We start from the raw sequence: 16,580 nt of genomic DNA, 5'->3' as shown, positions 1-16,580 counted from the left end.
TAGCTAAAGTTCTTGCATTTTTTAGGTTTTGATTTGAATTAGCATGAAATTTGGGATTCAGACCTTTTTGCCTTGATGAAATTTACATTCCCCATTGTGCAAAATCAAAGTGATTGATTCCTATTGCATATTGAAGTTTTTTTAATCGTAGACCTCAATTTACACTTCTGTTTGATAGTATACTTTATGACATAATGTTCATAGCTATTAAGTATAAAGATCATGAAAGCAAATGTTCCACTTTTGAAACATTGTTACAGAGCACACTTGAGTGGCAGACTATAAAGGGTGTTTAATGTTTTCTTACAATAATGTCACTCTGTCTACACTGTGTATAGACAGTCCACACCTGTGCTTCTGCTGACAGACTGAAACCTTTCATTCTTTCAGAGGCTTCGGCATCTCTCACTGAGGAATCTTTGGCCTTTAATTTGTTTTTCTTCCCTTCTGGCTCACAGTAATAGCATTAATGAAGGCTCTTGGGTAAATAGTAATTGTGTTAACTAGAAAGGGCTTTTTGTTTGATTCAGTATTTTTTTTTTTATTCTGAAAGAAATGGCCATTATCCCCAGGAATAGGTTAAACTGACAGTGTCTCGTCTGCATCATCAGGTTTGCCAATATCTAAATAATTTCACAGTCATGAAACCCCTGTGCTGTGAAGGAACATGTAGTCGAGTCCTGATAATGCTTCATCCCTTTGAATTTTGAAGTTAAACATGCTTACATGCGTATACACAGACATTCATTTGCTAAAAAGTCTTTGAAGTATAAAATGCTTCGTATTCACTGTATATAATTCAAGTGAATCCTGCAGTTCAGACATAGGAATCTATGTATGTAAACTTGTTTTAATTAAACTTTGTCTTTAGAAGCAATGGTAAATTCACATGCCCTTGTGAGGAATAAAGCAGAGAGATCCCGAGGACCCTTGGGAAGTTTCCCCCAATGGTAACATCTTGCAAAACTTGAGCACAAATCACAGCGTAAATTTTGAAATGTCCTTTTGTAGGTTTGAAAAATCTCTAATATATCCAAATCTCTCCTTAGAATGATGTCTCATGACCACATCTTCCCAAGCCTGTGAAATATTTTTACATCTTTTATAAATCTAGGTTCATTAACTTACAGTATATGTGACCTGAAATTGTAACTTGTTGAATTGTTATCCTTAGATATGAAAGACCAGTTACATTATGTACCTGGAGTTCATAAAACTGCATCAGTGGTGTTTTTCCCCTGAGAAAAAAAAAACAGGGAGGAGAATGTGGACGTTGATGGTTCAGTATGCGGTTGTGTCTTGTAGCTCCACCCACTTCCCTCCTGCCCCCACCCGTCCTGGACCCTGGCCACCACTCATCTGTTCCTCATTTCCTGAACTCCGCTGTTTCGAGAACGTTGTAGGAAGGGAATCCTGCCGTGTGCAGTCCCCTGGGATTGACTCTCTTCGCTCAGGCAGTTCTGTGGAGACTCACCGGGGTGCTGTGTGTCCCTTCGGATAGCGTTCCCTAGACTGGTTGTCCCAGCTTGTTAACCAGTCACCCACTGGAGGACATCTGGGTTACCTCTAGTTTGGGACCATTACGAGTAAAGCTGCCATAAGCGTTCATGTACAAGTTTTTGTGCCAACGTAAGTTTTCATTTCTCTGGGATAAATGCCCAGAAGTGTAATTTCTGGGTTGAATGACAATAGATTGCTTAGATTTTTTTTTAATGCAGTGTCATCTGTCCATTAACTTTATTCAAGGCTTTATTTTTTGAACAGATGCAATATGTATTTAATATTCATTAATGGTGTTTGGTGGTGGGATGGCTAACTTCTTTTTATGGAAGGTCTAGGCTTTAATGGCCAAATGATTTTCCACAGTCAGTTTCCATGCGCAGTACCTTTTCTTCATGTTTCTTTTATTTGTAAGCAAGAAGTGAGACTTTCTGGGAACAAACAAACCAACCCAGGATTCTTCCTCGACTCCTCTTTTTTGCTTATGTCCGACATGCAGTCCTTCCCCCACACTCGGGGGCCTCTCTGTCCCTGTCGGCCCTCCTCACCCCTGTCTGAGCCGCCCCCTCTGTACCCCGCCTAGGGTCTCTGCCTCTTCTCTGCCACTCCTTCCCTCCGGGGTGCGTCCTGAACACAGCAACCACACTGATCCTTTAAGAATATACGTTTCATGTCCTACCCTCAGAAGCCTGCAAGGATGCCTCAGTCTCGCAGAGCTGCCTGGAACAGCAGACCAGGGTCACAGTTGACCCAGCCTGTTTCCCCAGGGCATGAGCTCCTGCCAGGCTGGGAAAGGATCCAGGTGCAAACCGACCTCCCCGACCTGGGAAAACCTGTAGGCTGTCTCTAAGGGCTGGTCTCCGCAAAACAAAGGCTGGCTCTTCCCAGGGCAGTAGGGGGCAGGGGGCTATGCAACTCCAGGCATATTTGCATAATTAAAAGGACAGCTCCAAAGACTGTCTTTATTAGCTGATACCAGCAAACTGAAAAAAGGAACAAAACAGGTTGCCAAAAACAACAACAACAACAACAACAACAACAAAAGAAAACATGTCTCATGTCTCACTGGTCACCCAGTACAGCCCCTGCTAACAAGTAGTCCGCCAGCAGCATGAACACCGTCTCACACGTGGCGTCTCCCTTAGTGTGCTGAGCGGCACACACCACGACCTGGCTGTCAGACACGCCTGCTCCGGTGCTGAGTGTCTCAGTGCCGCTTTGTGTGCTCTTTGATGTGCGGGATAAGCATCCCGTCTGTTGAGGCGTGTTATGAAAGGATGCTCTAAGATCATGTGCACTGAGCAGACTTCACTTCTGTGAACTAAATGCAGTCAATAAATGTATTTTTAAACGATGTTTAAAAACAGGCAAGGAGGACTTCACACATTTAATAGGACATGCTCCAAATGCTCAATTTTTGTTTTAGTAGAATAGAAAAAGAATGCAAGTTTGTATATAATTTAAAAATGTATATATTCCATAAGGTATCTTGAGTCAACAATGACTTTGTCCAACTGGAAATGAATTTGTGTCCATTGCAGTTCTTATGATACTGTATTTCTCCTTGATCATTGCTGCTTCTTACAAACAAAACGTCAGGTCCGTGGCTCTAATGCTAAGTGGAGCACAGGTTCAGCTTGATCAAGCCTATGGGGACGGTTCTGGATTCAGGGGGACAAGGAGTGGAGGCATCCCTTAGATCGCAGTGGGCCTGTGGACAATGTCTCGATGACTTGAGATATTCCAGGGAGCCCCTTTGGGAAACGGAAAACCACAGTGTCCCTCCCCTTGGGAATAGTGTCTTCTTTTCTTAAGGTGATAAAGTGATAAGATCGATACAACTAAAAAATATTATTTTCTTTTTTTGGGGCAAGAAACTGGAAAGGTTCAGTCACCAGAATCCCATCTGGAGAAAAACAAATATTTAAAGGAAAATTGAGGGAAAGGCACATGTGGCACATAAAAGTATACAATCACAAACAGAAATGCAGGCATACCTTATCAGTGACTTTGTGTGACCCTGAAGGTGGAGAGGCTATTTCGGACCCCAAAGTAGTGGCTTTGGTCGAGGGCTTCTACATTAGTCTCTGAATAAGCTTTGTTATCTTTACCAGAAAACATCTTTCCACAACTTATAACCAGGGGAAAGTGAAATGGCATTTATTTCAAAGACCCAACCACCATGTTTCCCACTGCATTGTTTAAAATTGTTTTATTCTGTTTTGTTTTTCCCTCAAGTGATTTCATTTTTAATAACTTTTAATCCAATCTAGAGTACTCTAGGAACTTTTTATTTTCACTTTATAATTCTAAAAGGGGAGAGTAAGGGCTTGGGGTTCATTTCAGTTCAACCAAGCCTTAGTGTACTGATAATCTCAATCTTTGAAGATATGCAAACAAATTTTGCATCTTCTCTAAGCACGTATGCAGAACCATTTTACTGCAATCACAGTTTCATATACTTGGCATCCTCGTAGCTGATTGTGTGAGGCTGTATCTCTGTTACACAGTGTGGACTTCAGGAGTGTGTGGCTGTCAGTGGCATCCTGTTGTGATCATTGCAGGTATTACAAGTGAACATTTGGTTTTGTTCCTGGAGAATAGGTTCTTGTCTTGTGCTGGAAAGAATTCAAGATTGAGCCATAGCAAAGTGAAAGCAGGATTATTTAGAGAGAGACATATTCCACAGACAGAGCGCAGTCTGTCTCAGAAGGGAGACGGGCCCGGTGGCGTGGGGGTGCTTGGTTTTTATGGACCTGGGTAATTTAATATGCTCATAAGTGGGAGGATTATTTCAACTATTTGGGGGAAAGGACAGGATTTTCCAGGAATTGGGCCCCCACCCACTTTTTGGCCTCTTGTGGTCCACCTGGAGCTGTCATTTAGCATCTAACGTATTGCAATGAGTCTATAATGAGGCTCAAGGTCACTGGGAGTCGAATCTTCCGCCATCTTGGACCCAGTTGGTTCTAACCAGTTTATGTCAAATCATCAATGGCTGTATCATTCTTTTGATGGTTGTGCCCTGCCCCCTTCCCTCCTGTCTCAGATTTGAAGTAGAAAATTGTACCTCAAAACGGAATTAAACCTCATACTATTAAAGGGCAAATAACCATTAGTGCAAGCCAGTGATATTCTGTGGATCTTTATTTGGAAGGATTTTTAAAAGTTTGTTGAGAAAAATAGACTCTGTGATTACGTAAATTTAGAATACACTGTATTAAACTCTATTTGTGGAAAGTGTCTCTGCTGTAGGACTTCTCTGAGCCTTTAGCCCCTGGCGTGTGCCAGGAACCTCTGAGAGGGAGCTGGGGCAGCCAGTGTTCGCCGTCGTGTCTGACCAGACACCTCTTCGTAACCTGCAGAGGAGCAAACACTTGATTTTGCCAGGCTCATGTGTCTGTCAGAATTCTTATTCATGTACAAAATCTGTGCATCTTTGTGTTAAGCTTCTTTATTGGGTAACATGTGGTTTTGCTTTTAATAAATAATTGAATAAATATTCGTAAAGAAAAGTAATAAAAACATATCTTTGTTTTAAAAATTGCAACGAGACTCACCTGTGATCCCCTTGGCTTTTTTTCTAAAGGTTTATTTTTAAGTTGTTTTAATACTGCATACTTATTTTCTCATATAAATATTGATATGAATATTTACTATGAATACTCCTATTTAATAATTAAACAAATGATTATTTTAATACTATATATACATGTTTTAATTATTTGAATGCTACAGTTAATTGTGACAGAAATGATGACTTGCAAATGAATATGTAATCATCCCTGTGACCAGTTGTTTGAAGAAAGAATAAAGTTTGGGGATGTAAAATTCAGTCCCATGGACAAGATTGAAAATGGTCAGCAGAATTTACTTACGATTTTTTTCTGAAGCCTAGAGAAATCTCAGCAAAGGCAGAGCACAGGTGGGTCATTACTCAGATAGTAGACTCACGGTCGCTTGTAAAGCAGCATTTTACTGCCTACGTGGCGGCCACGATGGGCTGCGATTCTGGTTACTGAACTCTGTCACTGCTGTTCTGTGTTATGAGTTTGTGCCTCATGGGTGTGCCACTCCTGATGCTCCAGCGAGAAGCTTCGTGCCCTCTGGTCCACACTGCCTTCCGCGCTGCACTGCTCTCCTTTTGGGGACATGTGCTGCTCTCAGCCCTGCCTTCTAATCTTCTCGGCGTGTAGGAGGAGGGTGGAAATGGAGCAGGCCTTCCCCGGTGACTCTGACACGGCTCTCCCTGCTCTCCGCCCCCTGAAATCCCTTTTCTGAAGCCCAGAGGCTGCCTTTCCTCTTCATATCTTCTGAGCACTCTGCTTTCGAGTAAACTCTCCCTGCCACAAAGACCCATAATAACTGTAACAGTGGCGAAGGCGACGGGTGTGACGCGCCAGCCATCATGCTGTGGGAGTAGCTGGCGGTCTTCAGTGTCTGGTGCTACAGGAAGGTAGGCTCTCTGAAAATATGAAGGTGTTGGCTACCATTATTTTTAGCCTTTTAAAATGTATTACTGAGCCCACAAGAAAATGGGGACTCCTCAGGTCCAAAATAATGTGAAATGCAGAAAGATTGTGAAGTTCAGAAGCTGGCTTTACCCAGGGAGCATCTCTCAGTCGGACACTGAGCTTCCATTTTGAGAGTCCAAGGGCTGAAAGAATAGAAACCAAAGTCTAGATCTTTCCAGCATTGGAAATGCAAGTGGATGCCTTCTCATACCACTGGAACACCAAGCAGGGTGTCTACTCTCAGTATACGGGACAAATGGAAGAGATAGACAGACAGATGGATAGACAGATGGACAGACAGACATGGATGCAGACATAGGAACAGGAACAGATACAGGTGCAGATGGAGAGCTCACAACCACAGGCAGGATTCAGGCTAGCTTGTAGATGAATTCATGCCATTGCTGTGCTCCAGAATCCCTCAAGCAGGGGATTTATTGTAAAAAGGTAGAAGCTTCTGGTGTTCTAGGCACATGGCAAAGTCAGACAAGAATCCTCGCCAATGAACATACCTTCAAGAGAATTATTGCAGGGAAAGTTCCAGGAGCAGAGATGCAAATTCGAAACTCAAGAGGCACCCTCGATTCCACGAGATGTTGGGATTATTATTAAATCAGACGGTAAGAGTTTAAAAAATAAAAGAGAATAAAAATACGAGTTGGTAACAATATACTGTATAAATGGCCAAATATGTTTGAACAAAATGACAACTAATAGAAAAGCACAATGTAAGAAAGTTTAAAACTCAATGACGTGATAAAGTCAGATTATGGTAGGAAGATAGTCTTAACAATTACCCAGAAGACGGAACAAAGATTTAAAGAAAAAAAAGGTTTACAAATGAAAGGTGGGTAAAGACACACAGAGGTCAGAGACATTTGTCACATTTTAATTCAGGAGAGGGGGCAGAGGTAACAGGAGAGAAGAGATACTTGATGAGATAACAAATTCAAAACTTTAGGTGAACCCCACGCAGGGCCAATAAGAGAAAGCTCATCCAAAACTGCACGACTTTTATTTCCTTAGAAACAGAAGGCAGCTCGTGCGTAGACATCCCACTGGGCAGTGTTAGAGCGTCCGAGACAGAAGGGCGGCCTTGTAGTAGGTGTGGGCTGAGAAGGGGCGCAGGGAGACGAAGGCAGGGCTGCGGTCACGTCTCGGCAGCGCGAGGGGAGCAGGGCCGGCAGGTAGCCATCCTGACCTGTGAACCCGGGAAGAGGGTTCTCTAGGATTCAAGGAGAATTAAAAATATTCTTAAAGAATGAAAGGTGCTGGGGGACAAAGCAGCTTACGACAGTTTGGGTCACCTTGGCTGGCTGTCACGCGGGGAGGCGCCGGCCTGGAGGGAATCCATCCTGTTGTGTTTACTCAGGGTTCCTTAGATTGGGTTCTTCAGTTACTTAAACCGCGGTGTGTGTTTTCACTAAGTATCGTCAACGAGAAGAACCAGAGGGGTGTGTGTGTGTGTGTGCACGCACGTAGTACGATGCAGATCCTTGATATGTTCCATAAATGGTTGAATTTTAAACAAGATTCTGCTAGAATCTGTCCAAAGCAAGCATAATCAAGATGCATGCTACTGCATGTATTTTGGGGGGAAAAATTAACTCTTTTCTATGTCCATAAGTGGACAAAGGATTCATTACGCCAACCAAGGGTGTTTCTTCCCACCCTTATAAGAGTGCAGAGACCGTGTCTGCAGCCATTTGACGAGACATTGTCCCCTTTTTCTAGCGTCCATCGCATCCACCTGCAACGATCCAGGTGTACCTCAGAACGGCACCCGCTATGGGGACAGCAGAGAGCCTGGGGATACGGTCACCTTCCAGTGTGACCCCGGGTACCAGCTCCAAGGACAAGCAAAGATCACCTGTGTGCAGCTGAACAGCCGGTTCTTCTGGCAGCCAGACCCTCCTACGTGCATAGGTATTCCACCACGGAAAATAGAAATTCTGTGTTCAGGGAGGAATGCATGTCCTCATTAAAATTGCTCTGTGAATGTTTGATTTCTTCAGAAACATTTCTCAAGAGTTTCTCACATGCCCTCTGGTTCCCTGAGGTTATATTGACATTTTATCATAAACTTTTAAGCTTTATTTTATTAGGTGAAATAAAGGAAGTAGTTTATTTAATGTACAGTAATTGACATTTATCTAACATTTCCCATCCTTAACAAATCTTATAAAAATATGGGTCCATCAAATTACGGTAATTTTAAATTCTGGGTAGCTGAAATTTTATAAACCGACCATTGTTGTTCTCAGTTTTAACATAGAAATGTGCCCTTAAGCAAAACCTACTCAATAAAAAGTACGTCCTCTTTTTAGATGATTTTTCTATAATATCAATACATTTTTAATAGAGTCCTGAAAACTAGAAATTACACTGCTTATGTCATAAGTATAAAGATTAAAAAGAGAGGCTTCTTTCTAAACTTCACCAGAATTTTATAGTCTGAATTTATTAGAAGGAGAACAGTCGGTGTTGCAGACTTAAGTTTGAATAACCAATTTCCGAGATACTCTATCACAAATGTGGTTTTAAGGCAAGACATTCTTATATAAAATAGTAATTACATGTAGATTTTCCCTTCATTCAGTTAAATATTTTACCATAAATACCAATTTATGGCATTCCACTTTAATTTTTAACAGAAACTTTCCTAACTTTATTATTTTAATGACCTGTCACAGTGTAATTTGTACTTCCTTATAATCGGTTGGAAAAGTATAAAATTGAATTAATCTGCAGGGAGAGGAAGTGATAGTGAAATGACATGCACATATTTGATGCACATTTTGCATAGGGTGACCTGGAGGGAGTCTGAGTTAGAGTGACTGTCATTGTCACAGGCGTGGCACTGGAGGGCCTCTCGGTCCGTGGCGCCCTCATGGCATCTCTCCCCTTGTCACAGGTGCGGCCGGGGCTGGTTGCACGTTCAGCCGGGTCAGAGAGCTGCGCGAGCCCCGTGTCCTGTCTGCGTTTCCATTTCATGGCTTCTGTGAGCATGGTCATGGTCACGCTCCTCGTTCTAACCTGCCTCATCAGGAGACGCACCAGCTTTCTGCGTGTTCCTTTTTTAAAGTGGAGTAATTACCTATAAATGCAACCGTAACTTTAAACCGATGGCCTGTTTTTAAATTAGGAAAGGCACTTCCCCCCCAGTGTGCATGAATTTAAGCTCGTGGAGGAGTACATTAAAAAGCGATACAACTGCCACTTAATCTCTTGAAGGTAATTTCTCAGTTGATATTAGCTTGAACGCTTCATTGTAAAATCGGACCACCTTCCCAAATAACCTGTAGTCTTCTGTTGTTGTTGTTCCCTTCTTCGCTGCCTAATTTTGATCAGTGGCTGGAGAAACCAGTTCTCAGCAAAGAAAATAGGTGATACTGCATCTGTCTTGAATATCAGCTCCAGGGATATGCTAAACTCGCTTGCAGCCAACTGAGTATCAGTTACACAAGCCACAAGAGCCACCCACACACATAGGCGTTACAGGACACAAAAAGGAAAATTTATATTTGGGACTAAATGAACGTCATCCCTTCATCACATTGCAAACACTTTTCCCCCCAGAAATGGGATTGTGCCTCTGTGAGATACCTGCCCCTTAGGGCACGATCATGTCTTAGCAATCATTTAAATTCTGTTCTGATACGAGACACTTTTTAATTTTTTTGCTTTTTTCTTATGAACCATAATATATTTTTGCAGAAGTTTTATAAGCTAGAGTTTAAAAAAAGAAGAAAAAAAAAAAAAACCCTGTCATCTTTTACCTGAAGACAACTACTGTTAACGTTAACATGCATAAGTGAGCGTCATAATGTTGTTGTGTATACATAATCTGTTTTTAAAATGAGAGCATCCTGCAAGATTATCTTGTAAATTACACTTTTTACCTCCCAGTACACGATGAGTATCTTTTTGTGTTATTATGTGTTTTTTACTAATTAACTTTTATGCCTGCATGATGTCTCTCTGTTTGCATCCAACCAATATTGGTTCCTCTGATCCCTTCTGATTATAGTCAGGTGTCCCAGCCTTCTCTCTGCTACGAAGATTGCTGAAATGAACACTTGTTGCAAGACAGATCCACGATTACTTATGAGTGACCTATTTCTAAACCTTATGTATTTCTAGAGTTTTCAGAGCATCTTTCAAAACTTCTTCAGGAAGGTTGCACCAGCTTATATCACCATCAGCCGTGACTCAGAAAAAAACTACATATGATAGTTCTTGATCTCATAATTTAATAGGGGCAGAAAGTGAAGATTCCTTGATGGGTGTTTTTGTTTTTTTGCTTTAAGATTTCTTGATGTCTTAACTGGCATTTTAAATCAATTTTGAGGTTGAGCTGGTTTTAATTTCGTGTTCTTTGCTGGCCACTTGAGTTTGCTCTTTCCTGTCTGGCTGACTCCTTTCCGTTTTGTTCTTGGTTGTGTTTTTCCTCCTATTTGCTGTTCTTTCTCTCTCCCTTTATATAAAATCTCTTAATCTCTTGCCTGTTTGTACGTTACTCATGTTTCACCAGCTCGTCATTTGCTGCTAATCTTTTTGTGTTTTGCTGGGATCCCCCACATCTCTCAGTTCCCAAAGGACTCTGGTGGTGGAGTCACCTCTCTGGGATTTTCAGCTGAGTCTTAGGAGACTGATTCTCTGGACCAGAGAACACTCACTACTTTGTGATTCTGAGTGAAGTGTCCCTTGAATATCTCCACAGTTCCAGTTTTTTCATACAGCCCACAGTACCTTTTGTCCAAATTCAAATTCTAAAGAGGTCTGAGAAGCAAAAGTGCATCCCAGGTTTGCAGAAACTCATCTGATGGCAACATCCCGCCCTGGTCTCCAGGGTAACTCTTTTGAGGCCATTGATCCCATTTGATGGTGTGAACACTGAAATGTTTTGGTGTGGAAGTATTGATGTGTCCAGTGGAAGAGATGCTTCAAACCTTCGTGGATGAAGGTGCTACTGTATCTGTAAGGAGGGGGACCCTACGGGCTTCGAATAAGGGCTGTGGATTGATACGAGTTTGTGGATTTTATCTCTGTGTTTATTCCTCTGGGGAATTCCTTAGAGGGTCTGAATCGCATTTCGTACTAAATTCTAATCCTCTTCAAAATATTTTGCAAGCTTTCTAATTAAAGCCTGTGAAGCTAAAATGAATCCCCAGCAAAAGGGAGAGCAAACAGCAGGACGGTCCCACTTAATTCCACCTGAAGGCTTTAAGTGACCTCATTTGAAGAGGCCTCCTGGGACCAGTGTGACTAAGACACCACCTTCCCTTTGTTCCTTTTAAATTGGTATTTGAGCCTCATCCCTGAATTCTTCCCGCTGGCAGCTCCTGGTATCCAGTGCCCCGAATCTGTCGATTTTCCTCTTTTAACACCTGGGGGGAGCAGCACCACCTGGGGTTCTTGGGCACCACTTTCCGCAGCTCAGCACCACCTCCTCCGTTCGTCCTCCCCTCTCCTGCTCCCGGCTGCCAGCACCGCCTCGGTTCTGGGAGAGGCCACGTCCTGGGGGAGCTGCTTACACTGTGGTTTCCACACAGGCTGTAAAGTGAAACTGCATCCTCGGGGAAGTGTGGTTGATTCATTTTTGAGAAAGTTATATCGTGACTCTTGAGAGTATACCTGGAAGAACTTACTATAAGTATTTCCTGTGATGTTATTCAGAGTTTGTCTTTGCTGAGACTGAGGTTAGAATAGAAAGTCTTGGGATTTGTTATATTTCTTTCTTATGGAAAGTCAAGTTTTTAAGAATGTTAAATGAGTATTTAAAATTTAACATTCTTAGAAATGACACGTAAATCTCAGAAAATTGTGAAGCAGGTACCTTCATCTTATTTGCAAAAAATAGTCTTTGTGTGGGTGGGAAACGTCAGCAGTTAGGTCGTTTCCTTCTCTGCGTACTTTCCCCCCTAAATACGTGTATGATTAATGCAGTGAAATGAGGCACGCAGTTTAGAGTGAATAGTGCAATTTAATTAGGGTGATTTTTTTTTAAGAAACACTTGGTGACACACCATGGTATTGGACATGAAGAACCTTAGCCCTAGCTTTTAATGTATGTATCCAAAATTAGTGTTTGTGTGAATTTCACAGTGCTTTAATACCTTCCGCAGGATGGAAGCTTTCACAGAAAATTTTTCTGATAAATGACGCTGTCCTAAACATTTGCAGGTTCCAGAATGTCTTGCATATTAACTGCAATGAACTACATGATTGCTGCCTTACTAGTGAAAATGTATACACGTGTAATTAAAAACTGATGACCGCAGAAACAGACTGAACATACTATTATCACCTAAAATGCTTATTCCTGGTGATAACATACCAAACAGTGTGATGGAATAATATTTTTAGGGATTAATGTTCCAGCTCGGTCTCCTATTGGTCATACCTCTCCAGATACACTTGAACTTCACATGTTACTTTTGTCAGTTTGAAATGGGGGGGAAACACCCCAAGCCCTATGTATATCTAGGACTGTGAGAAATAGATGAAGTAGCATGTGTTCATTTATTCAAAAAATATTTCCTTCATGTTTATTATGATCAAAACTGTGCCAGGCACGGGAGACACAAGAGTGAACACGAGATGGGAGAGCGTTACACCACTCGAAACAAACTTTCTAGGATAAGTAAGCGATGACTTTGTAAAGAAAAGACCAAAGAATGGACACAGCCATAAAATGATGCTCGTGGGTTTTTTTTTCCTATCCAAGTTTTTTCTTGGTATACATATAGTGTGATTACAGAAGTATGGGGGATTCAGGTCATCTGTTCAGTTTAATTGGGTGAAGTTTAAAATTACAGGAAGTAGATTTCATCGGCCAGCAGCTGGAAAACCCTCACTAAGAAGGGATGGGACATTATACAAAACTTATAATGGAGTTAAGGAGCCCATGAGAAAGCACAGACCTCCTGGGTCTCAGAACCGCATCCGCATAGCTGTCGGCTAGCCCGACGCAGTCTCTGCTGCTCTCCGTGCTGTCTAGTCGCACCCTGACCGGCACCCTTCTCTCCTCTCCCCTCCTGTCGGTGACCGTGACAGCGGCTTGTGGAGGGAACCTGACCGGCCCCGCCGGCGTCATCCTGTCACCCAACTACCCGCAGCCATATCCTCCTGGGAAAGAGTGTGACTGGAGAATAAAAGTGAACCCAGACTTCGTCATCGCCTTGATATTCAAAAGGTACCAGCTCTTGTGGAATACCTCCTTTTAGCAGGATCTGAAATGTCATACCTAAAAATTGCCTCATTTCTCCCTTCATGAGTCTCCAATTTTACACCTAGCGAAGCCCGAGGTCTTGTGCCCAATAGACAGTGCATCAGGTGGCAAGATGACACAAATGGAAATACGTTGTATTATTTCTCAGTCTTCTACATGTGTTAGGATGCACATGGTGTGGCAGGAGTGACCTTTAAATACTGTCTTGCACACAGTGTGTTCCACATGAGAGGGCTTAATTTACAGAATACACAAGAAAAGTAATGAAAAAGTGATACAGCGTACATAGTATGATTTCTCACCAGTGTCTCATATTCCTCTGAGCGCGTGAGACCTAATTCATCTCCACGGTGCATCTTGACTGTTGCTCCCAGAGACCATGCTGTGGTCACTAAGATAGTTGTGACTTGACAAAACTCTGAAGACAGAAGGTTCCCAAAATCTGGTGGCTATAAAGTCTGAGTTAATAGACATTATTCCTTTAAAAAAAATGCTAACTTCTTTCTGCTAAACTAGTTGATAAAAGTTCAAATCGTAATATAATGATTTTATTATAAGTATAAATTCAATCAAACTATCGTATCATTAGTATCTGGTATACAGTAATTGCATTTTTTCCAAATCCCAAGAACGTTTCCAAATTCGTATTTTGATTTTTGAACTAAATGAAGTGATATGTTGGAAGACAGGTGGTCCCACACACGGTCCTTTGCCCACTTAGCTCCCAAGGCAAAGTGGTCTGACTATCCTCATTTCTCTGCTGATTGAACAAGTTCCCTTTTCTTGAGTCGTTTACGTCAACATTCCAGGACTGGTTGTGATTATCTTCTTTCACTCTCTCCTGATGAGATCGGAGTCAGTATAATTTTAAACCCCTGTGATTCTGAATTTTAAGTAGTTTGATAGGCCATCGTTCCCTGAATTTGCTCAAGCTGCTGTAAATTTACCAAATGATGAACACTTTGTTCTGCTGCTCAGCTGTCGCCCAGGACCTGGTCATATTTTTGGATGTCTTTATGATTTTTGTGGATGCTCCATTCTCGCAGCGCCCTCCTTAAAACCAGGCGACGCCTTTACTGCCAGGAGGTTAAAAGCAAATTAACGATTAAAAGCCTTTCAGGGAACACAGGGCCTTATCTGTGGGAGTTTCCCACCTTCCCATCTTCTCCTGTGTCACTGTGACTCATGATCAAGGTTCCCAAAGTGCAATTCATCTGCTAATATATAAGGCAGTTTTTGTACATGAAGTTTTTTCAGTTGATTTTGTGCACCTCCCTGGAAGAAGGCTGACCTAGAAAATCTCCAAGTTTTCTTCCTACTCTCAGCATCTGGAATCCTTAGCTGAGCTGGTGTCACAGAAAAATCACACACCTGTGACGTCTTCTAAGATGTGGAGAACCTGTGTGTCCTCAGGTGGGAGTTCTCCTGAGACCTTAGCTCCTCAGTCGTAGTAGATGGAGGGGAAAGCCAGACGTCCTGGATGGGGACAAGGACACTCAGCCACCCAGGCAGAGAGGCTGGTGTTGACGTGGGCTGCCCAAGATGCACTGTTTACATAGTGTGACTCCAGGCAGGGGTGCCTTTCTGGATGTAGCGGGGAGGATGGAAGCCTGGCGTTACTAACAAGGAGGGCAAAGAATTTCATGACCTGGAGCTCATATGAGCTGCAGGACTCACCCTGGTGCTTGTGGACCTTTGGGAAGGAATGTTTTAACATATGCTCCTGACGCTCTCCATACCCGTGTCCCACTGTGCTGCCAACGGAAAGGAAAGAGAGTGGACGCTGTGGGGTCTGGGTCCGTGTTGAAGACCCCGGAGGCCCTCATTTAGAGACGCGAGGTGGCGGAGGCCAGGCAGGATGGATGACAGGGTCGCCTCTGTCTGGCGTCTTTGTTTATTCTGATCCCACTGGGGTCTTAGACGTCTGAACCAAGCTCAGTCTTTTGCTTGAGAGTCGGGTATGTTTTCAAAGTTCCCAGGCCATCATCGTCCTTCTCGTAAATGGCAGACATTTCAAGCTGCTTCCCACTTGGAGCTTTGGGCTTTAATTGTTAGATTTTGGGAATTATTAGGATATTAACATGGGGGAGGGAGAAATGGGGAGAGTGGGAAATGGGAAAGCGGGAGGGAAGGGGGGAGAGGAGACCATGGGAGTGTCTGGTGGTGGTGAAATAATGTCAGACGGTTGACTCCCCACCTCGCACCGTTGTACAGACTGTCAGTATTGGCCAAATTATCTCAGCAGGTAGGGGCAGCTGCAATTTTAAAAGTAAAAACAAACAAAAATATTTTTAACTTTAAGAATAGTCAGTAGCGCCAAGGGTACATATTATTAAAACTAAAAATATTCACACAAAAATAAAATATCTGTAGGAATTCATCCCTTCTAAACCCTGCTCTTTCAAACTGCTTATCATTAGAAGCATCACGGGCCGAGGGAGAAGGTGCTGTGTCCGTGTTATAAGGACTCAGTTTCGTCCAGGTGTCTTCAAAGTTACACTGTATTGAAGGTGATGGTCATTTTGTAAAATACTATTTATTATCATTGTTATCTGTTGTATTTACTCCCATTTTGATTATCATTGTATTTAACTTTTGGATTGTCCTAATTTTAAAAATTTGTCATACAAAAGCAGATCAGATCACTGTGTCCTCTCAGGGACTTCACGGTCTGGGAGGCAAGAGAAACATGTATTAGGCACGTAACCTAATTCATGCTCTTTCCTTCCCCCCAGTTTCAGCATGGAGCCCAGCTACGATTTCCTGCACATCTATGAAGGAGAGGACTCCAACAGCCCCCTGATTGGGAGCTTCCAGGGCTCTCAAGCCCCCGAAAGGATTGAGAGCAGTGGAAACAGTCTTTTCCTGGCGTTTCGAAGCGATGCCTCTGTGGGCTTGTCGGGGTTCGCCATTGAATTTAAAGGTACGGTGATCGGCTTAATTGTCGAAGGTCATCTGTATCAGAATTGCTTTAATTGTAAGCATTTATTTATAAAGCCTTGTCTACCTGTTTAACGCATAAAATGCTGACGCCTCTCATCTGTCTGGGGAAGAGGGTCTGATGTCTCCAGTGGAGGAGAAATTTCTGACATGCATTTCTACCTTAGCTGAAAGAAAAGAAGGTGGGTGAGGAAGATTTTTTTTTCCTCCAAATTCATGGCCATTTAAAAATAAATCACGATTTGTGCAATGAGCAATTTGAGGATTTAAGAATTATTTGAACATATGTTTCAATTTCTGAATTTATTTCTTCAGGATGACTAAATTGAAGTAATCAGATAGCTTAGTTTTATCTCAGTATTTTCCAACGTGTAAAACACCTGTTACCTTTT

The 16,580-nt window shown here is 42.4% G+C and overlaps 1 protein-coding gene across 1 annotated transcript in view; it reads left to right on the top strand.

Moving 5' to 3' along the window:
- Positions 1–16,580, top strand: part of CSMD1 (CUB and Sushi multiple domains 1) — a 1,327,842-nt gene that overhangs the window by 1,170,293 nt on the left and 140,969 nt on the right. Inside the window, exons 27-29 of the mRNA XM_074353379.1 lie at positions 7,749–7,940; positions 13,074–13,212; positions 15,984–16,171. Of these exons, the coding sequence (XP_074209480.1) occupies positions 7,749–7,940; positions 13,074–13,212; positions 15,984–16,171 (519 nt within the window). The remainder of the gene's footprint in view (positions 1–7,748; positions 7,941–13,073; positions 13,213–15,983; positions 16,172–16,580) is intronic.

The sequence above is a fragment of the Camelus bactrianus genome, chromosome 26 (assembly GCF_048773025.1).
Source record: "Camelus bactrianus isolate YW-2024 breed Bactrian camel chromosome 26, ASM4877302v1, whole genome shotgun sequence".
In the NCBI taxonomy this organism is placed as follows: domain Eukaryota; kingdom Metazoa; phylum Chordata; class Mammalia; order Artiodactyla; family Camelidae; genus Camelus; species Camelus bactrianus.
This window is presented reverse-complemented; position numbering and strand designations above follow the sequence as displayed.